General features: G+C 39.3%; 2 protein-coding genes across 3 annotated transcripts in view; one reads left to right on the plus strand and one right to left on the minus strand.

The window, feature by feature from the left end:
• UBAC2 (UBA domain containing 2) overlaps positions 1–22,462 on the plus strand; it is a 171,555-nt gene that overhangs the window by 26,084 nt on the left and 123,009 nt on the right. For both annotated transcript variants that reach the window (XM_049647498.1, XM_049647497.1), the window contains exons 2-4: positions 3,513–3,640; positions 5,847–5,966; positions 6,679–6,788. In XM_049647498.1, coding sequence (XP_049503455.1) covers positions 3,513–3,640; positions 5,847–5,966; positions 6,679–6,788 — 358 coding nt within the window. The remainder of the gene's footprint in view (positions 1–3,512; positions 3,641–5,846; positions 5,967–6,678; positions 6,789–22,462) is intronic.
• Positions 12,083–16,871, minus strand: GPR18 (G protein-coupled receptor 18). The gene is made up of 2 exons (XM_049647515.1): positions 16,621–16,871; positions 12,083–14,121 (listed from the first exon to the last, which is right to left on the minus strand). The coding sequence occupies exon 2, from the start codon at positions 14,086–14,088 to the stop codon at positions 13,093–13,095; it is 996 nt and encodes a 331-aa protein (XP_049503472.1). The 5' UTR covers positions 14,089–14,121; positions 16,621–16,871; the 3' UTR covers positions 12,083–13,092.

Here is a 22,462-nt window from a genome sequence, read left to right on the forward strand (position 1 = left end):
AATTGGGTGAATTTTATAATTGACGCCATCTTAGAATTTTGTAAGGCAGTGTTTCTTTTTTAGTGACACCTAAAATAATGGTTTATCTTACAGTTTGAATCATAGATTTGATGAATCACTGTTTAATAAGTCAGTTGTTGATAAGTGCTATGAAAAAAATAATCCAGAACAAAGGGGATAGAAAGTTAGTTACATGGGGTATTCACAGATAAGGTGACATTTGAGCAAAGCACATGTTCAGTTCAGTTGATTTTTTTTTTTTTCTTCAAAGTGAGACTTCCTGAAGGATGCAGTGTGCTGGTTCACATTCTGCTGCAAACTTCATACCTAACTGTGTGACTGCTGGCAGTTCGTGGACTGGTTACTTTGGGTAGCATTGGTGTAGAGGGTAAAGCGCTGGCCAAGTGGGGATAGGGATGGGGGTTTGGGAATATTCTCAAGATGGGCCTAGGTCTTGTACACATAGGAAAGGCAAGGATGATGGAATTTCCTTCCTTTCTCTCTCTCTCTTCTCATTCATTCATTCATTTGTTCATTTATTTATTTTGAGGTAGGGAGCAGAGGGAGAGAGAGAGAGAATCCCAAGCAGGCTCTGTGCTGTCAGTGCAGAATCTGACATAGGGTTTGATCCCATGAATTGTGAGATCATGACCTACCTGAGCCAAAATCAAGAGTTGGGACGCCCAATGACTGAGCCACCCAGGAGCCCTGGGATTTTCCATCTTAGTAACTGGCAGCAGTTTTTCCAGTTGCTCAGAACAAAAACGTTGACTTCTCCATTTTGCCTGTACTTTACACCCAGTCAGCCAGCAAATCTTGCCTGCTGTGCCTTCAAAGCATATCCTAGTTCTGCCAGTCTTACCACCCCTACCTAAACCACCATGGTGCAGGCCATCCTCACCCCTTCCTGGATTATCATGATAGCCTCCTAAATGGTCTCCTTTCTTCTACACTTGCCTTCCCATAATCTCTTCTCAGTATAGCCACCAAAATGATCCTTTGAAAACATGTCTGATAATGTTATTCCTCTCCTTAAATCCCCCCAAATATCCTGTCACTCCTAGAGGAAAGGTTAAAGTCCTTATGCTGGCTTACAGGGCTCTGCACTGTCCAATACCCCATTTCTTTGACCTTATATCCTGCCTGTCTGCCTTTTGCTTCTTTTGCTCTCAGCTGCCTTTGGCATCCTTACTGCTGCTTAATCGTACTGAGCATGTTCCTGTCTCAAAGCTTGCTGTTTCTCTGCCAGAAATACAGTTCCCCAGATACCTGCAAGGCCTACTTCCTCAGGTCCCTGCTCAAATGTCACCATATCAGAAGGGCCTTTGAATCACCTTATGTAAAACAACGCCCCTCTTTCCCATCAGTACTGTGCTTTCCCCTAAATCAGGATAGGTTAGGTCATGCTGCGGTGGCAAACAACTGCAAAATATTGGGGACCTTGTCGTTTTAACGACAAGTTTTGTTTCCCACTGAAGGTACTCCTCTGTCGCCTGGGAGGTCTGCTCCACACTGTCTTCACTCTGGGATCCGTCTCATAGCCTAGCTGCCATCTTGAGCACTGGCAGAGGGAAACACCATTCACTGCTCTTCAAGTATCTCCACAGGAGTGACATCTATCACGTTTACTTGGCCAAAGCAAGTCATGTTGTCATACTAACTTCAGCTAGGGGCAGGTATGAGTGGCTAAGCAGTCTTATCATGTATCTGGAAAGAGACCAGGAAATCCATGGTGGGTAACACCACCATACTTTTTATCCTACTTCATTTTTCTATAGCATTTGTTTCCCTCTGACACAATACATAATCACCTAGCTTTGTGTATTTTCTTTTTTCTTCTGTCTAGGCCACAAAGGAGTGGGACTTTGTCCATCATTAATTATTGCACCCCAGGGTGTAGGATAATGTGTGTTTATAAGAGGTGCTTATTAATTTTAGGGCATGGTTGAAATAATCAGAGGTCATCATTTATTTCTTCACTTGGTGACATGTGAGTCAAGTCAGGAGTGTGGAACAGGGAGGTTTGAGGAGAGGGGAGGAGGTCATATGAAAATGAGAAGTTGGAGAAAAGCAGTAGATTGCTGGTTGGTGGAGAGCGTCCACTGAGGTTTGAGACCGTGGACCTGCAGGGAAGTGTTGCAGCTCAGCCGTACGATTTCCTCCAGTAACATCAAGCTTCTCCTGAGCTGGCAAGGTAGGGGCAGGAATGACTGTCAGGCCCATTTCATGAGGATAGGTGGAAACCCAAGTTGAAGAAGGAAACAGGATCCTCACTGCCCCTTCAGGGTGCAACTCTATCACTCCTACTCCGTCTTCTGCCCCGTCAGAAAGATGACGGAGCTTCCCTGGGGCAGAGGAAGCCCTTTCTCCTGGATGGTGAGAGTGTGGTGGCAAGAGGCGTCTCCCCTCTCTGCATTCTTCGTTTCACTTGCTCCTCATATGCTTTTAAGGTAGATTGTCTTCCTTTCATTTTGTAGGTGAGCAGATAAAAGCTTAAATGGCTCAGGATAGAATTTAGGTTGGTCATGCTCATAGCCACAGTGCTCTTCCATACTTTTGAGATGCTAGGCAATGAGGAGCTCTCAATTTTTAGATTCCCTGGAGCTTTGATTGCAGCTGGGTCACGAAGACAGCACGTAGCTCCTTTTACTAATGGTTCCAATTCAGATGTGTGCAAGACCTTACCAGAAAGGAAACAGTTGGTCTATTTTTATATGCTTAAATGGGTGCAATAACCACATTACCAACTGTAACTAGTAGATTCACTCCCAGGAATTTCTCATGAATACAGTTAAAGTATACTTGACACAATCTGAGAATGTTGCCATCGGTGATAGTTTCCCTTGGCCTTACCTGTTGATGATCTGAACATTTCATATGTCCAAGGAGCTGTGACAGGCTGTACCTGGAAACAAGGGTGCAGAGTGGGGAAAAGCCCCTGAGGGTAAAATGGTTCACTGGGGCTGATGGAGGAAGTGGCCATTGAGCTGTAACTTGAAGGCCGTATAAGACTGAGACGCGGCTCTCAGATGAGAAACTGACTTGGGCCCCGGTAGTACCCATGGGGGAAAATCTCAGCATACCACTGTAGTCAGAAATGGCAGCACTTTTAACTGCCCTTTAAATTTTTTAAATAAATGTTGATGTGTTGTGAACCCCATGCATGCTCGGAGCTAACTGGTCAATTTAATAGAAGACATCCTCCTCAATTTCTTCACACTTCGGTGACTGTTTTCTTAATGGTGGAAGTTACTGGCTGTAAAGTTGGTTTGGTCTCATGTAAAAGCCAAAGAACAGTGAACCCCTGCCAGCAAATTCCACGTGTTTTCCAGTGCCCTTTGATCACTTACCTCTGCAGGTACAGGTTTTGAAAATACATGTTAATAAGAACTAAATTCCAGAGTTTGCAAACTTGGTCTTCATTGTAATAGAAGTGAATTCTCTTACTTTCACCCAGGTAGTTTTTTAAATCTTAGAATCAATCATTCTGAAAGAAGTTTTCTTTCTCCTAGATAAGGCCCCTCTGTCCAAGGGTCTTTTGCTGGTCCCCAGTGCCCTGTCCCTCTTGCTGGCCCTCCTCCTACCGCACTGTCAGAGGTTCTTCGTGTATGACCTCCAAGCCATCAAGGATGACTTCCAGGTGAGCTCTGTTCTACTGGCCCGTGGGAGGAGAGGAGACGGAACTTTTTCTTGACTTGCTATTTCTTTTCTGCTATTCTTAGTCCCTTGAAGCCTCTAAATTTTTAACAAATGATTATTTATTAATATTCCGTTAGCAAGTAAATTTTCTAGTTTTGTATTGCTATTTTCAGGAAAGCAGATTATAATGAAGCAGTTGCAGTATATCCTTTTACTACTAGGCATGTCGCTTCTCACTTCTTACTCATGGAAATGCAATTTACAATTTCAAAAGAAAAAACAATGTTAAATCTGGGTTTTTTAAATCATTAGTATGCATTTTTAACATTTTTGGAAACATTTTCATACTTAACATTTCAAAATTTTATATTCAACGTTTGAGTATTGATCAGATGATTGAAGCTCTTCCAGGTCTAACAGATTGTGAATCTATGAATTACTTTTATAGTGGTGGTTATATCAAGTAGGAAATTTCCCTTGGGTTTTTGCTTCTGGGAAGAGCAGAACTCTATGGCTTTTGAGATTTATGGGCTGGTCTCATTGAAAATGCTGCTGCTGGGTCTTGTGTGTGAGTTGGGAGTGTGAAAGGAACGTTCTCGCACCAGTTCCAATGGAGGAGCTTTCCCCATACCACCAGGCAATTCTTGGACACCAATTAGGTATCCTCTAATTCAGCCAACTCCTGATACTGGCTGGAGATAGTGTCGTATCTCACGGGTTAAGGATTCAGTCCCACAAGGCTGCCTCCTCCTCCTCCACCATGCAAAGCCCAGATTGTTACCTGTGCTTCTGACCAAGTGGCAACAGATTAGGGGTTACCATGATCTCCCCTTTGGACACCAGATGCCAGTTGCAAGTCTAAATTGTTACTAGTACTTAAGACTGGCTGGCTTTAAATCAGAGGTTCCCATGACCCCCTCCTCAGGTTTGATTAATCTGCTAGAATGGCTCACAGAACTCAGAGAAACATTTTTACTTTTGAATTACTTGTTTATTACAAAAGGATAGGATAAAAGACACAGATAAACATCCAGATAGAAGAAATGCAATGGGCAAGGGATGGGGAAGGGGCACAGAGCTTCCTTGGTCTCTCTCAGGCACCTTGTGCTCGCCAACCCGGAAGCTCTCTGAACCCTGGCCTTTTGGGTATTAATGGAAGAAGCTTCATTAAATCATTGGCCATTGGCAGTTGATCCAGATTCCAGCCCCTGCCTCTTCCCTGGGAGGTCAGAGGGTGGGACTGAGAGTTCCAACCCCCTAATCCTGAGGTTGGTTCCCCTGGCAGCCAACCCCATTCTTAGGTGCATCTAAAAGTCACACATTGACATAATAAAAGACACCCTTTATGGCTTTCATCGCTTGGGAAATTCCAAGGGTTTAAGGGCTGTGTGCCAGAAATGAGAGTACAAGACCAAATCTGTATTTCTTATCATAAATCACAATATCACAGTGTTAGTGCAAATTATGGTATATAACCTACCACCTTTTCTTTGCTACATACTTGAATAGCCATTTTAAGCATAACACTCTACTTCTGGAACACTGAAACTTTTCTTCATAGTGATATAATTAATACCTTTGCAAATGTTGGAGCTGTCAAGTTCCTCTGAAAGTCTTTCAGTTATTTATCCAAACCACTGCTTTCTGTCAGAATATAATACAGCCTCTGTATTGTTTCAGTTGCTATAATGCACTGGTTCTTGACCCTGGCTACACATTAGAATCACCTGAATAAACTAACCCTCCCCCCACAAACACACGTACACATGCATGTACTCACATATACTGATGCCAAGTCCTCACCCTAGACCAACTGAGTTGAAAAATCTAGCGGTAGGCCTGGGCCTTGGTGTGCTTTTTAATAAGACCCCCCAGGGGATTCTAGTGTATGGCCAGCCCTGAGAACCACTGTTGCAAGGGAACGGAAGGGCCCTTTGGCCCTCAGTTGGTACCTTTCTGATTTGCGGGATTGATTTGGTTTATCTGGCCAAGTAGGCAAAAGTCCCCTTCTGATGCTCCACTTTATGGGCATCTGTGCTCTAAAGGTGGCGACCGCCTACATGGAGGAGTTTTCCATTTGTGTGTACGTCATTATTTTTATTAAATTAGAGCATTGAAAATAAGCAGTATAAAGTAAATGTAATAAATTTGGTAAGGCAGAGATCTAAACAAATCTTACTCTTACTCTGTTTTAAATCCCCATTTAGATTTGGAGGTTGATATGTGGAAGAATAATTTGCCTTGATTTGAAAGATACTTTCTGCAGTAGTCTGCTTATTTATAATTTTAGGATATTTGAAAGAAGATATGGAAGCAGAAAATTTGCAGTAAGTTTTTATGTATTTTTCCTTTGCTACTTAGGTACTGGAAAAAAATGTTTTTGTTTTCTTACTTTTAAATAGTTTTATTTTGTTTAGCTTGGTGTTATTATTAACAGTTATCTTTTAATTATCTATCTGATTTGGAGCATGACTATTAACCAAGGAATTTTAAATTTAAGCCACTAACATAATAAAATGATAATGATAATAGATAATATCAGATGTGTGTGGGCAATAAAAATTTTTATTAGGATTCTGACTTTAATAACATTTTAATCACTTATTTTGCTTAATGGTTTGTATGTTACTTGTTAAAAATAAATCATGCTATAAATATCTATTTTTTTTTACCATATTGGAAATTATGGAAGTGTTAATGCATTTGACCAATATGGCTTTACTCCCCTGTTCTGAAAACTCTGTTCTAATAAAAACAAATATTAAAAAGTAATATAGAGCTGGTTCTAATTAAATAAATGTTAGTTTATTTTTCAAAGACTCCTTTCAACACCACTTAAAAATTTTTTTTAATTTACTTTTAATTTATTTTTTTAAAGTAGGCTTCACGCTCAGAGTGGAGCCCAATGCGGGGCTTGAACTCATGACCCTGAGTTCAGGACCTGAGCGGAGATCAAGAGTCAAACGTTTAGCTGACTGAGCCACATTGGTGCCCCCGGAAAGACTCCTTTCAATAATGTTCTTCCTGTTTTATTTTTAGTCCTTTTTGCTGGGTTCCTGGGTTTTGTCGGCCTTGGTTGACTTCATCCTCGTTGAGGCTGTGTGGTATTCCTTTGGTATTGCTGCAGCCGGGAATTTGCCTTCTGGATTGTAAGTAGCTCTCAAAGATTAGCTTAATAATTACTTAAATCTGATTTAAGTTAAGTTACTGTAAATCAGTAAAAGAATATTTTAAACTCACAGATGTAGTAAAATTAATTTTATGGGTAAAAAAAATCCAATGTATACTTAGTCACATTTTCATTATGTTCTTGAAACAGAATCTGTTTTATAGTCTTTTTTTAGGGAATTTTAAATGAATTTCCTGTCCTGGTCCAGAAGAGAGAATTAATTTTGTATTTTTATCGTGAAATTTTGTTTGTAGATTTGTGAAGTAATTAAACACAAAAATACAGAATTTAATTAGATTAGGAAATAATTTGTCTGAAGTTAAGCTTCTGAAGAATGATGTTTTTAAAAATTTATATTATTTAGATACTTATGCCAAAGAGAAAGCAAAGTTTACAACTTTGTAGCCAGACTGCAATGTCTAACCTAACTCAGAGTTTGTATGTATGTATATATGTATGTATGTGTGTGTGTGTGTGTGTGTGTGTGTATATATATATATATATATATATGCTTTCATATTGTATTGATCTTCTTTAAAAACAAAACAAAAAAATCGTTTATGAAGTAACTAGTATCTAAAAGTAGAGTTAGCACATATAGATAACCTTAGACTGTTGTGGAATTAAGTATCTGAGAGATGAGATACTGTGAAATAAAGATCAGATATTTAAAATTCTGTGGGTATTAACTTCTGCCTTATTTTAATTTAGATGCATGTTTTTGAGGACTGTTTGGATATTGTATATATCTTAATTCAGATTTGCTTTGCTTCTTTACATTAAAAATACAGCTAGTGATCTAAATGGCCTTCATGCATATGTTGTTACTATTTACAGTGTAGCCTTTATGGGATTTACTTAATTATAGTCATAGTCATTAAATGAGCTCATTAAATTAGCTATTTTAATAATGTGTGATTCTGAATGATATCTGAATGGAGACAGGTAAAGTTTTGTGTCAGAGTCAGATTGTTACACAGTTTTGTTGAGTTCCAGGGGTTGTAATTATGATCACACTGAGAGGTTTGAAGTGATTCTGCTTTTGCAGACAATAGTGTAGTCATCAGGGATGATTCCATGTTGATTCAGAAAAGCAGCAGTGTTACTAAATCATTAGTTTTCCCCAAGCATTTCTTATCTAGGCCAGTTCTTTTTGGTTCTTTATACAGCCTCCTGAGTTACGGAAATATATTGGAAGACAGCATGAATGTTAATTTTGCCATCACCTGAATGAGAACATATTTCTCTTTTCAAATCAGGAGACATTACAGTATGGCTTTTTAGAGTCTTGAAAGCTTTCTCAAACAGACTTCTTGGAACATAAATCTTTATTTCAACAAACTCTGTATTTTGTAAATACATCTTTCATTTGATGGTAGCGAAGCATCAAAAGCTCAGGAGAGGAAACTTCTCTTTTTGTTGTCAGCCTGCTTTATAATTTGCAGTATTTTTCACGTAACATCTCGTTACCCTTTTTCTTTTCCACCAATGCCAAATTTATCTGCACTCTCTACAATTCTTCATTTCTATTTAATTCTCTCTTTTTTAACCTCACTATTATTAAAACTTCTCCTATAAATGTTACCAGTAACTAATTTTTTTTATTTTTTAATTTTACGTATGTATGTTTTTTTTTTTTTTTAATTTACATCCAAGTTAGCATACAGTGCAATAATGATTTCGGGAATAGATTGCAGTGATTTATCCCCTGTGTAACTGACTAATTTTTAAAGGCAGTGGCTTATTTTCAGTTGTTTTATTTGACCTTTCAGTAGCTCATACATGGTTTTGACCTCCCATTATTTCATGAACTAACCTGCTCCCTCGAGCCCCAGCACACTGTTCTCTCCTGGTCCTTTTTGACCTCCTCTACTGCTTGCGGCTCACTCCGGGCTTTCTTGCCCACTCCCATGACTTCCTTCACAGTTAACATCTGTTGTTTGTTTCCCAGCTCTCTATTTCCAGTCCATGTTCCTCTCCTGATCTTGCTAGAGTTATATTTCCTGGTGCCTTCTACGACTCAGAGAAAATTTGTCCTGTTCTGGAGCTCTCATCTCTGGGCTTCCATCCCTGTTGACAGCATAGGGCCCGGGTCCTATTAGTTCGAAGTCCTGTGTAAATCACTCATTCACCCCATCTTCTCTCCTCCTTCTGTCAGGTCAGTCTAAACTCAAATCTTTTCCTGCCTAGATTTTTGTAGCAATTCTCTAACTAGTCTTCCTATTCACTTCAAAGCATCCCATGCAATGTTGTCAGAAGTTAATCCTTCCAAAATGCAAGTTTGACCATGCCAGTCTTCCTTTTAAGATCCTTTAAATCCTCATTTCCTTCAAAATAAAAATCAGACTCCTCCAAGATGGCATCGCAGCAGCCTGGAATAGTGGGAATGCAGAGACTTTGCCATCAGATATGCCAGATTTAAGATTCCACCTGTCTCACGTTATTACGTGTGTGTAATCTAGAGCAAGTTACTTCTCTTAAGTTCCATTTCCTAAGCTCAGTTTATAGATGACCCTCGTGTAAATTGAGGGTCAGTACTGTATACTTCCCAGGCAGTGGAAAGAATTAAGTAAGCTCTTTCATGCAAATATCCTAGCAGTAACAACCTCACACTGATTTTCTTCTTTCTCTTCAAATCCCTCATAGTCTGGCCCCAGTCCTGTGTTTCAGGTCACTTCGTCAGTCACTCAGCTTTCTTAACATGCTGTGTATACGTACACTCATGCCTGCTTGGTTTTCTTTCTGCACCCTGCTGCCCTTTGGCATGAGTAATTGTCCTTTTATGTGTATTCCAATAACTTTATTAAGATCCCTAGCATTTATTACATTACGTTGTCATTGTCATTGTCATTATTACCTGGGCCTTCCATGCCATCCTTCTGGCTGTTTGAGGGAGGACTGGTTTTACTTGATGTACTCATGGCCTCACGTTCTGTAATGTGGAAGGGCTAGTCTTGATTACAGTGTAGCCCCACAAGACTATAAAGTAAGGTCTTTGAACCATAGGCCTGTACATTTCTTTTTCTAGTGCTCTGCATAGAAATTATACATAGCATCTGATACATTCTCATGAGTGTTGTTTGAAATTCAGAAAATGTGACCATTATGTTTTGAAAGTAAAGATAGGTCCATTAAAAGCTATGTATGTCAGATGCTTCTAGTACTCCTTGCCCATCACACACCTGTCCTTGTATACCCATTATTTTTTAGTTGTTAGTATTTACATGTGGACATTATATTGTTTCTCAGAATCAAATCCCTCCAGAATACGTGAGTTTTTACACATCATGTTAAAATGTATCTGATCACATCACTTAATAAAATTGTTTTGTAATTGTGTTGTAGATTATTTAGTTTTACTGTGGAAACCATAACATACATTTTCACTTTGTATTAACAAAGTTTTTCACTGTATTTTTTTTTTAAACTGGGTTCCACACCCAATGTGGGGCTAGAACTCATGACCCTGAGATCAGGAGTTGGATGCTCTACTCACTGAGACAGCCAGACACCTCTTTTGTTGTATTTTGTGCTCCCAAATTAAGTTCTTCTCATTGAGAAAAGCCATTGCAGAGAACTTGCCATTTAATAAATTACATAAGTGGCACTTGGCTAGCTCAGTCAGTGGAGCATGTGACTCTTGATTTGGGGGTTGTAGGTTTGAGTCCCATGTTGGGTGTACTTAAAAATAATATCTTTAAAAATAAATAAAATTTAAAAATGATAAATACATAAGAACAGATTAGACTGTATAGTTGAGAGTAGGCTATGACTATAAACCTATAAACCTATACATAAGTTACAGGAGTCATTTCCTTTTTTCCAGAAATAATTATTTGTTTAAAGATACTTACTATCTTTAAGATATTTGTTAAGGTATCTTGCTCACTTGACTGTCCAAACCAAAAACTTCAAGTAGTTGTCTCTTTGTTGAGAAACTACATCTCAGTTATCACCTTGATTCCTTTATCTTATGTAGCTTTGAGAATGTTTATGTTCTGTGAGCTTGTTTGCTTTTTATTACTGAAAAATTGGTGGTTGACATAACAGGAACTTGGTTTGTAGGCCTGGTTCTTCAGCTGAGCAAGTCACATAACCTCATTGGACTTTAGTTTCTTTATATATAAGACTAGAAGATCATCTAAAGGATCTTCTAGTATTAAAACTCTTTTTTATGATTAGACTCCTTTGTGCTTATCTTTTTTTAAAGAATATTAATTTACCCATGTTAATTATAGAAATCCACTTATAACGAATGCATTTATTTGATTCTTAGTCCCAATAGGAGGTGATCATCTTAAGAGTAATGAAGGTGATTTAGCAGGGAGGAAGTTATGGCTGGCTTATTTGCGTACTTCCATAATATTTAGAATAATATACACTTTACAGATGATGGTTCACTTCCTTTTCTTTTTAAATGGGGAAGTTACGAGCACCTGGGTGGCTCAGTTGGTTAAGCGTCCAACTTCGGCTCAGGTCATGATCTCACAGTTTATGGGTTCGAGCCCCGTGTTGTGTTCTGTGCTGACAGCTCAGAGCCTGGAGCCTGCTTTGGATTCTGTGTCTCCCTCTCTCTCTGCCCCTCCCTTGCTCATGCTCTCTCTCTGTCTCAGAAATAAATAAAATATTTAAAAAAAGTTTTTTTAATGGGAAGTTACTTGGTTGTTACTTTATTAGGGGAAATTAAATGGCAAGGCTAGGATGAGAATTCAAGGTCCCTGACTTGTGCTGTTATACTGTGATACACAGCCCAGGAAAAAAATCATTCTCCTATAGTGTGATGTTTGATCACGTAAGAAGCTTAAACTATATTGGAGAATGATAGTTCACCATACAGCAGAAATTTCATGTCATAGGAATGAACTTGGGTTATTGGGCAGAAACAGGGTCTCGGATTAGGTCTCCTGCATTAGTTGTAGGTAGAGTATGGTGCATGGTAGGCTCTCAGTGTTTACTGAATGATTATAGTCTGTTTCCAAAAGAAACAAAATTCCGAGTAGGGGAGGGCTGCTGACACTTGCCTTTGCAGGCCCCTTCAGGTAATTGTTCCTGCTGATTTTGGTCTGTGGCAAGTAACAGTGATGGGTTGAACATAGTTGTTTGTGTAGGAATCCTGGAAGTTTGGTGTTTAGAACACAAAATGTTGTAAAATTTAGACCACCAGTCCTGAATATAGATTAAATCAAATGAAGCTTTGGTTTTGGTTTAATAAAATTATAATCTAAAAATTTTTTATTTTCAATGTTTTGTTTATTTTTGAGAGAGAGAGGCAGTATGAGTGCGGGAGGGGCAGAGAGAGAGGGAGACACAGAATCCGAAGCAGGCTCCAGGCTCTGAGCTGTCAGCACAGAGCCTGATGCGGGGCTCAAACTCACAAACCACAAGATCATGACCTGAGCTGAAGTCGGATGCTCAACCGACTGAGCCACCCAAGTGCCCATAAAATTACAATTAAAAAAAAAAAAAGTCTTTAAGTTTATTTATTTATTTTGAGAGAGAAAGAGAGCCAAGAGCATGTGGGAGGGGCAGAGAGAGATGGGGTGAGAGAGAATCCCAAGCAGGCTCTACACTGTCAGCACAGAGCCCCAAGTGGGGCTCAAACTCACGAACCGTGAGATCGTGACCTGAGCTGAAATCAAGAGCTGGCCACTTAACCAACTGAGCCACCCAGGTGCCCCTAATCAAATTATAATTTAATAATTTAAACCATTTTGGGGGCACCTGGGAGGCTCAGTCTGTTGATCATCTGATTTCAGGTCAGGTCATGATGTTGTGGTTTGTGAGTTGGAGCCTCACATCAGGCTTGCCGCTGTCAGTGTGTAAGTGCATTGCCTGCTTCGGATGCTCTGTTCCCCTCTCTGCCCCTCCCTCACTTGCACTCTCCCCCCTCAAAAAGAAAATTTGAAGTATTTTGAAAAGAAGGTGGATTTTTTTTTCCTACTGACTTTGTAGAAATCACGATTTCCTTGCATGTAGAATTAAATCCAAAAAGTTGTCAACTATGTATTTAGATAAGGCTTGAATATGAAATACAAATTGGATATTTTTCTCCCAGTAACTCAATATGTTTTATACAAGTTTTGAAAATAAAAATAATGAGTTCATGAGAATACTTCAGAATATTTAATTATGTTGCCACAGTAGTAAGTTCTCGCAAAAGTGTTACGTGTGGTTTTTTTTTCAGGAGGGAAGGGACTTGGTAGTATCATACAGAATATCCACTGGCCTTAGAGTAGTTAGTAAAGTGAATATAAAGAAATTAAAGACCAAAACCTTCTTTTCATTCATAACATTTCACTGTTGACATTGCTTAGTGACCGTAAACTACCTGATCGGAAGCTTTTTCTGCGCACACTCCGAAGGTAATTGCGGTAGAGCATGACACTAATAACTCGAGCCTGAAATTGTTTTGAAACAATGTAGTAGAGAATCACATCCAGACAGGTGCTGAGGTTCATGAGGAAGGTGGTAAAGGCCCCCCAGGGATTGTAACTGTTCTCCTCCCCTTCCAGCATCAGGAAAGCAAAACAGATGTGGAAAGGCATAAAGCACACGAGCACCTGCACCACGAGTGTGATGATGATCCTTATAGACTTCTCCTTGACTTTTGGTTTCAGCTTAGATGTCTTTCCATGAAGGAGACTGTGAATAATGATCAAATAGCACCCAATCATGATGAACAGAGGAATCAAGAAAAAAAATATGAGCCGAGTGAAGTTCAACATGTTAATAGCTTTTAAGTGGATGATGTCAGAAATCTTCAGGCAGGTGGCGGGGGTGGAGGCTTTATCTGGGTCTTCATAGAGCAGTAGGAGCGGGATGGTGGTCGTCAGGGTCATTATCCAGATTCCCACACATGTTAACACGGCTTTGCCTGTGTTTTTAAGTTCTTTGGCATATTTTGGCTGTACAATGGCCATGTATCTGTCAGCACTAATAAAAGCAAAAAGCCATAGAGCAATACTTGGATAAAACACCGTCAGAGCCCCAAGAATCTGGCAGAAGTACTCTCCAAATGGCCACTCGCCTCTTGCGTAATAAAACATCCGAAAGGGTAAGCTCATTATAAATATTAAGTCCAGTAATGCCACATTCATCATATAGATGGTTACAGTGGTTCTCTTCTTGGTGGTACAACTAAAAACCCATAAGGCAGTGGCATTAACAAATAATCCGATTATGAAGATACAGCTGTAGAAGACAAGGGCTGCAATCTTGTATTCTTCTGGGTGTGAGGTGTTATAAGGGCCAGGTTGAGCTTGATCATGAGGAGTGGTCATCTTATAGCTTGTTGGGGGAATGGCACCTAGAAACTGCAAAATAGTTAAGAAGAATAGGAGGAATAAAACCCTTTGTTGAAAAGTAAATGCTTAAAACTCTCATACTTGACTTGGCATGTCAATGGATTTTAACTGTGTGAGTATTTTATGTTGTAGAGACAATCTATGTGTCTTAGTATTTATTAAGAAATTCATGTCTTAGGTATTATTACTAATATGCACCAACCTATTAAAATGGTCTGGTGTGTTATAATGCACTGGCAAATTTATTTTTTCTCTCTGCTCACCTCGCGTCTCCCCTAAAGAATAACCTTTTTAAAAATGATTTTTTCCTGTAGTGTGAAATTGGGTAGCAAGTATTCTTATAATAAACATTCTTTGATTGGGACTAACTGGGAGAAGGCCATTCTGAATTTTGAAAATAGTTTGCTACTTTTTACCATTGTTTAAATATTTTGTGACCCAGGTTAATAATGTCCAAATAATGAATTTTTACTCATTAAATATAGTCTTAATATATAAAATGTGCATTAGAAAACCAATATAAAGGAACCATGTAAGTATCTAATTCACAAGAATTCTCATTTGAGAGCAGGGACTTTTCATTGCTGTATTCACACTGCTTATGGAGCCCACCGGAAGTGCTCGATAAAATGTTTGCTGAATTGATGGAGTGAAGGAAGGACCCACAACAGCTACTTTCCAGTATGTCAGTGAAGACTTGCTTGGTTGGTCATTACACCTATTTTTTTTTTAAGTGGAAACATTTCTTTATAGTATTATGCTGTCTCAGTTATTGTAGGTCTAGAAACAGCAGTGTGTTGTGCCACGGTCTACAGATCAGGAACCTGACTTAGAACAATAGATGAGCTCGTTTTTAATGCACAGCTGGGAGTCCCTAATGCTGTCCTCCAGATGGTGTTTATTACCAGCATCCTAGAAGTGGATGTTGTTGATGTGCACGGAAGCTAGTGTAGTAGCTTTCATGCCCTCACTCTATCTAGATACAGAAACTTAAGTATATTTGTTAAATTAAATGTAAAAAGGAATATCAAAGACAAATAGTTATTAATTAGAAGTCACTCAATAACTTTATGTGTATGCAAAAAGAGGGTCCATTTCTAATGGAAAGGAGTTTAGATGTGATTGTAAATATCATTGATGGGATGCCCGTCAGAGTGAGACTTCGATCATCCTCAGTGCAACGTCAACAGCAGTGATTTAAAAATAAGCTCCCTTGCAAAGAAATGGAATCTTGTGGTCTCCCCTTGAAACATGGAGGTGTAAGAAAAATTTCCTTCAGAAATGTCACTTTGCACAGTGGGCTGTCTCTGATTCAGCCCCGAGTCTCTCTTCAGTGAGAGCTGTGGGGGTGGTGAGCAGTCCAGTTAGTGGCATCATGGGCTGTTGATAATTTAAAATGAATTTGAGCAATTGCTGTGGACACACACAAGGTATGAGTTTGTTTTTCCGTTCCCGCCCTCCCTCCCTTTTTTCCTTCCTTCTTTCCTTCCTTCCTGACTACAGCTAGTTTGCCAAGTATCTAAGTTAGATATGATTTTGGAATGGAATTCTGTGTATTAATAGCCTATACTAAAATTTCCAAATATTGGTGTGACTAGAATATTAATTTCTGTCAAATGAGAAAAGCACTACAGAGAGAAATTAAAACTCCAGTATCATACAAAGAAGAATAACTTTGGAGTCTTGACTCTTATTTTTACTTTTCATTGTATTTTTAAAAATGGTAGCAATTGTAATGTAAATGAAAATTTGTATCTTTTTTTTCTCTTTTGATATTGTTTCAGGACTCACTTCCCTTGTCCTCATCCCTGAATTTTGTCACATAAATTTCATAGTTACAAAGCCTTTTTGAGTAAATCTTTTAGCCCTCGTTGGGCTCAAGCTGCTCGTATGTCACCAACACTTGTATCCATTTGCTTAAGGTTGAAAAAACTACGTGTGATGCGTTGTTTTAAAGGCATTACCAGATAGGTCATGCTCTGTACACACAGATACATTTTTGGATAAATATTAAAAAGTGATTGGCTTTCAAGTCAGCATTTCAAAAACTTTAGATTCGGTGATTATCTCTAGTCTTTCTTTTTTAAAAAGCATTTGAGTACATTTTATGAAACAGTGTGACAACAGTGTGGAACCAGGTGACAAAGGCTTGTAAATATACTTAATGATTTATCATCTTAGCATGTTCCTTAAGTTGAAAAAAATTACATTTACTGTTAAATAAATCATTAATAATGCAGGAAGATGACAGCACAACCCATTTCAAAGTCCTTTGCCAACATAGTTTCCATAATGTATTATTAAAATGAGACAAATGATTTTGAAATTTAGTAAGTACAGCTTACTTTTTTTTTCTGTCACCACCATACAGATTTATTACAATATTATTGACCGTGTTTCCCATGCTGTACTTTTCATCCCCATGACTTATTTTACACCTGGAAGCGTATACCTCTGAAGTATAGCATTACTTGGTGATAATCTGTGATGAAATTAAATGCTACTTACCTTCTGCCCATCAAAAGGCTGTGTTGGAGAGGAACATTTTTCATTATATCCAGTAATGTAAAAGAGAAATCTTGTGTTAAAATCGCTCTTTCTGGAAATGGTGTGTCTAAGAAATGCAGTATTTCTTTTGTCTTAGGCCCTTCTGTTGCTTCACAAAGTTGTTTCAAATATCATGCCTGGTAAAGGAGTTGGTACTTGTTCGGCTGTAGTTGCTGCTTTGTCTCTTTCAGGAAGTAGTGTCTGAAATAAGGCTTTTTCAACTTATGACTTTACCCTGGATGTGGTTTCTCTCTTTCACAAGTGATTTGTTTATGAAGTCATGCTTAGCATAAGCTCCCTTTGAAATGATGGCATATATTTAAGAGAATCAAACAAAAAGAGGAAAATATATTTGGTTCATTTACTTTGATGTTTAAAGTCTGCATCATCTATTGAAAGAGAATGAGATTTTAAAAATATTTTTAGAGAGGCGGGGGAGGCAGAGAGAGAGGAGAGAAATCCCAAGCAGGCTCCACACTGTTAGCACAGAGTCCAATGCAGGACTCCATCTTAACAAACTGCGAGATCATGACCTGAGCTGAAATCAAGAGTCCGGACCTTAACTGACCAAGCCACCCAGGCGCCCCAAGAATGAGATTTGATGTTGACTAAGATGGGATTCATAGTGTAGCTTCTTCTCTTTTTAAGCTGTGTGACTTTGTCTAGTTACCTAATCCCTCTGAGTCTTTGCTCCTCCTTAGTTTCTGTACAGTTAGGATAAGATAATACTCATCTGGTAGGATTGTGATGACTCTAAACCAGAAAAATCCCAAGTGTTTAACATAGTACCTGGCACTTAGTACTAATTTAGATATTCCTAAACAGAGGAATATCTAAACTTTTCTACAAAGTTCTTGAAATCATAAAATATCCACTTTTGCTGTTAAAATATTTCTAAGTGGTTAAAATTGGAATCTCATTTATTTGCTTCTGCTTTGCATATACATTTATCCACATAGGTTTGTTTGTTTTTTGGTCCGCAGTGCATCATATCCCTTTTCTGTCACATGGAAGTCTAGAAATAATTCCTTTTGTATAAACATTACTAAGAAATTTTAAAATTACTAAGAAAGGACTGGAATTCTTTAGTGGATTAATTTACATATTGGGAGTATTTTAATCTAGGAAGGGAAGTGAAACCAATGGAAAGGGAAGTGAGCAACCCCAATTGTCGCCTGCCTCATTACATTAAAATTTTTTACTTTCTTTTTTCTTAAAAAAAAGTCATCATCTCATTTGCTTGTCTTAAAATTTTACGTTATTTTTGGTTATGCATGATTTGTCAGGTTTTGAAACGTACATGAACTTAATTTTTTATTTTTATTTTTATTTTTTTAATTTAAGACAGTTTGAGGGCCCGTGTGCTTTTTGTCCTTAGATAAAAACTGTAGTAAGTCTGTGACTTGAGGGTGGATCAGCTCCTTTCCCTCTTCCTCTCGTTTCAATCATAGGAGGCCTGTTGCGTTTGCTCTTCTTGCCTTTCCCGTGCTGTCCTGCCAGCTCGAGACGCCCTTACCACTGCACTCCCATCTCTTGGCTTGGCCAGCTGTCGTTCAGCCTTCAGGTCTTAGTTTCGGTGCTGCCTTTTCCAGGAGATTTTCTCTGACCTCTGAAGCTGGGTCAGTTCTTCACCCCAGTAAGCTTCTTTAGTGCTTGGTATTTCCCCCTGTAGTGGCTTGTGTTTGTATTGTTGCTGAGTATTTCCTTGCCTTTTAACCTCCACTACATTGAGCTTTCTGGGGGTTGGCATATATTGTAGATGTGCATGTGTAGCAAGCATTTAATAAATATTGGTTGAGGGTCACCTAGGTGGCTGTCAGTTGAGCATCTGACTTTTTTTTAAATTTTATTTATTTTTGAGAGAGAGACAGAGACAGAACTTAAGTGGGGGAGGGGCAGAGAGATGGAGACAGAATCAGAAGCAGGCTCTAGGCTCTGAGCTGTCAGCACAGAGCCCGATGCCGGGCTCAAACACACAGACCGCGAGATCGTGACCTGAGCCAAAGTCAGATGCTTAACCAACTGAGCCACCCAGGTGCCCCGAGCGTCTGACTCTTGATTTTGGCTTGGGTCATGATCCAAGGCCTGTAGGATCAAGCCCTGCATTGGGCTCTGCGCTACACGTGGAGCCTGCTTGGGGTTCTCTCTTTCCCTCTCTCTCTACCCCTCCCTCCTCGTGCTGTGTTTAAAAAATAAAATTAAATTAAAAAGTTTAAAAAAATTAAAATATTGGTTGAACATGTGACTGAAACAGTAGTAGGTGAAGAAATGGAGTTTTAAGGGAGTCGTGGGTGGATCACTGAGCCCAGTGATGGCATCAGGGACACTTTGGCCAACTTATGGGAGGGAACTTGCCAATCACAAGGCAGATTTGGAGACTCAGGCACTGGGCAGTGACCCTCCTCTCCTCTCTGTGACCCCTGCAGTGCTTCATCATTCTCTGTTCCTGGCCTTTCCTGGCCCTTAACAATACCTTTATGCTAGAAAAGTCTCACAGTGAAAAAAAATGCCCCCAAACCAATTGGCAACAAGTTAACAATGGATCAAGAATTAAGCTTCCGTAGTGTCTAGCTTGCTTCTTTAATACTTGAGCCTAATGAGTTTTTTATTCAGATAGAAGAATTTACCTCATTCAGGGACTATTCACGCAGCTATGATTTCCTCACTTATTACGGAATAGGAGTGAAAGAGAACTTTTTCACCTTGCAAAAGAGGGATTTCACATATCCTAGGGGATTCACTTCCCTTCATTTTATGAAATAGTCTTTTTCAGTTCCATTTTTGAATTCTGGTTTAGATGTTATAAGCCTTCAGTGAGTATTTTAGCACTGGAGCCCAGCTTTTGGGCGAATGTAGTTTAGTTAGGCCAATTTCATATAGAAAGGATGTAGTTATTAGATTTATACAGTAAATCCCTATAAAACATGCTCTGCATTAGAGGGTTGTCTATACCACAGAATTGTATTTCCTGTTCTTGACATATTTCTGTTTATCACAGCACGTGTAAGGGGGAATCTTGTTCTTTTTTTTTTTTTTCAATATATGAAATTTATTGTCAAATTGCTTTCCATACAACACCCAGTGCTCATCCCAAAAGGTGCCCTCCTCAATACCCATCACCCACCCTCCCCTCCCTCCCACCCCCCATCAACCCTCAGTCTGTTCTCAGTTTTTAACAGTCTCTTATGCTTTGGCTCTCTCCCACTCTAACAGGGGGAGTCGTGTTCTAATTGCGTACCCCAGTATTGCAACGAGGGGATCACTGTACTTGTTTGTTTTTCCCTGTGTGGGTGACCATCAGGCCATTGCTACAGAAGACTGGGGTGGATAGTGGATAGCCTGTCCTCAAGAAGAGGGTTGTGAGGGAAGTGAGGGGTGCTCTGAACTAGTGCGGGGGGCGGGGGTAGCTCTTACTGTGTGGCCTTAATGGTTTCCCACTTTGAGGTTATGGAGTTTCTGTTCCCCTACCTCTCTCTTTTTCAAACTTGTATCTAACAGACTTCTTTGGCTTTTTGTTTGTTTGTTTGTTTGTTTGTTTTTTGTTTTAATTAGGGAGCTATATCGAATAGTGTTTTCTGGATAAAGAATATTGAGATACTATTTGTCTAAATCTGTTTTTAAGAAAAATTTCAGCACCTTACAGCCATCCTCCTTTTCTTTTGATTCCCTAAATTGTATTATAAATTTAGCAATTCTCAAATTCCTTTTCCTTGGCAACTTTTGTGCAGTTTAAAAATTTTACAGACATATAGACAGGTAGTTACTTACAGCAAACAAATTGAACCCAGAAAACCAAAGTGGTACATAATTCTAGGTAAAGTAGATCTAAATCAGCAATGAAAGTAGAGTTCCTTAAAGATGTTAAGGATTCTTTCACTTAGAGGATCTTAGGAGAAGACTGCTACGTGACAGTGACATTAGTCCTGGTCCTAGTGAAATCCTGCAGGACCCCAGGCCAAGAGTTGGCAGTGTGACATTTCACTAATTGACTAGAGTTCCAGTCGGAGTCCTGAGGACAGCTGATTGAGTAGAACTCTGTGGTTATCGTGAGGTACATAGCGGCCTTCTATAGACTCTGGTCTCACAGTTAAAGGAAATAGTGCATTCCAGCAACCAGGACCTCTTGGTCATTGATGATGAGAGTTTAAATTTGGAAAACCGTTGGTTATTAAGTAGTAAAATGAAGATACATATACCCTATGACTCAGATTCCACTCGTAGGTAGAAATGCATGCTCCTGTGTATCAGAAAACCTAGATAAGAATGTTCATAGTAGTATTATTTCCAGTAGCTGTAGGAACAACCCCATTGTTCAGCTATAGAATGGATAAATCAGTTGTGTAGACATACAGGTGAATGCTTTTTACAATCAGAATGAATCCTGTAGAAGGGGCGTGCAACAACGTGGGTAAGACGTATACAGTGTTAAGTGAAAAAAGCCAGACATGAAGGAATTTATATTGTATGATTTCATTTATATGAACTTCAAGAAGCAGACAGAATGGAAATAACATGTTTTAGGGATTCATGCTTAGGTGCTGAAACTTTCTGGAAGGTTATGAGAGCATGTAATTTGAAGGAGGGCACACCGGGAGAGATTCCAGGGCTGGCAAGTTCTGTTTATTGACCCACCTGCTCATAACCCTAGTGTGTGTTTTGTGGTGATTCATTAAGCTGTATATCTTTGTTTTGTCCTTGTATCTGTAAGGATATCACTAGAAAACATTTAAAATAAGTCAAGGAAAAATAAGGTTAGTCAAGGAGTGCTTGTTTGTAAGGGTCTCATGACAAAAGAACGGAGCTTTGTGAGAAAAGGGGAAACTGGTGGGACTTTTGCCTTGTGCTCGCCCCGCTCAGTCCCAAAGAGATCCAGGGAGGGGGAGGTTACTAGAACCTGGAGGGAGAAGCCCCTTATAGTCAGCTGTCGGGAGAACAGTAATGACTTTCTGCTGAGGGACAGTAAGCCTGAGGGAACCACGGCATCATAAGTACCCCAACTCAGGCTTCTCTTCACTTAAACCTGCTGTGAGGCCCCATTAGCAGAACACAGCAGAAGCTGGGGGTGGGGGTGGGGGGTGCCTTGAGCCTTTGGATGGAATCTGTGCCCTCGGCCTCCTGGGCAGAGCAGGATGGAGAAGGGAATAGAAGCATATGGATTTTCCAGGGTGTGCTGCACTTTTTTGTATGTGTGTTACATTTCATATTCAAAAAGGTTATTTTCATTTTTTTTTTTAATTAAAAAAAAATTTTATTGTTTATTTATTTTTTGAGACAGAGACAGAGTGTGAGCCAGGCGGGGGGGTGGGGTTGGGGAGGGGGTGGGTATGCAGAGAGAGACAGGGAAACAGAATCTGAAGCAGGCTCCAGGCTCTGAGCTGTCAGCACAGAGCCCAAAGCAAGGCTCAAACTCATGAGCTGTGAGATCAAGACCTGAGCTTCCAGGTTGTCCAATTTGTTGGCATATAATTTTTCATAGGAGTACTGATGCATAGGGGCACTTGTACCCCAATGTTTATAGCAGCACTCTCAACAATAGCCAAATTATGGAAAGAGCCTAAATGTCCATCAACTGATGAATGGATAAAGAAATTGTGGTTTATATACACAATGGAATACTACGTGGCAATGAGAAAGAATGAAATATGGCCTTTTGTAGCAACGTGGATGGAACTGGAGAGTGTGATGCTAAGTGAAATAAGCCATACAGAGAAAGACAGATACCATATGGTTTCACTCTTATGTGGATCCTGAGAAACTTAACAGAAACCCAAGGGGGAGGGGAAGGAAAAAAAAAAAAAAAAGA

The sequence above is a fragment of the Panthera uncia genome, assembly GCF_023721935.1.
Source record: "Panthera uncia isolate 11264 chromosome A1 unlocalized genomic scaffold, Puncia_PCG_1.0 HiC_scaffold_16, whole genome shotgun sequence".
Lineage (NCBI taxonomy): Eukaryota > Metazoa > Chordata > Mammalia > Carnivora > Felidae > Panthera > Panthera uncia.

What these genes read in the sequence shown, in the direction of transcription:
- GPR18 (XM_049647515.1), bottom strand. Translation starts at nt 14,088, where the DNA reads ATGACCACTCCTCATGATCAAGCTCAACCTGGCCCTTATAACACCTCA.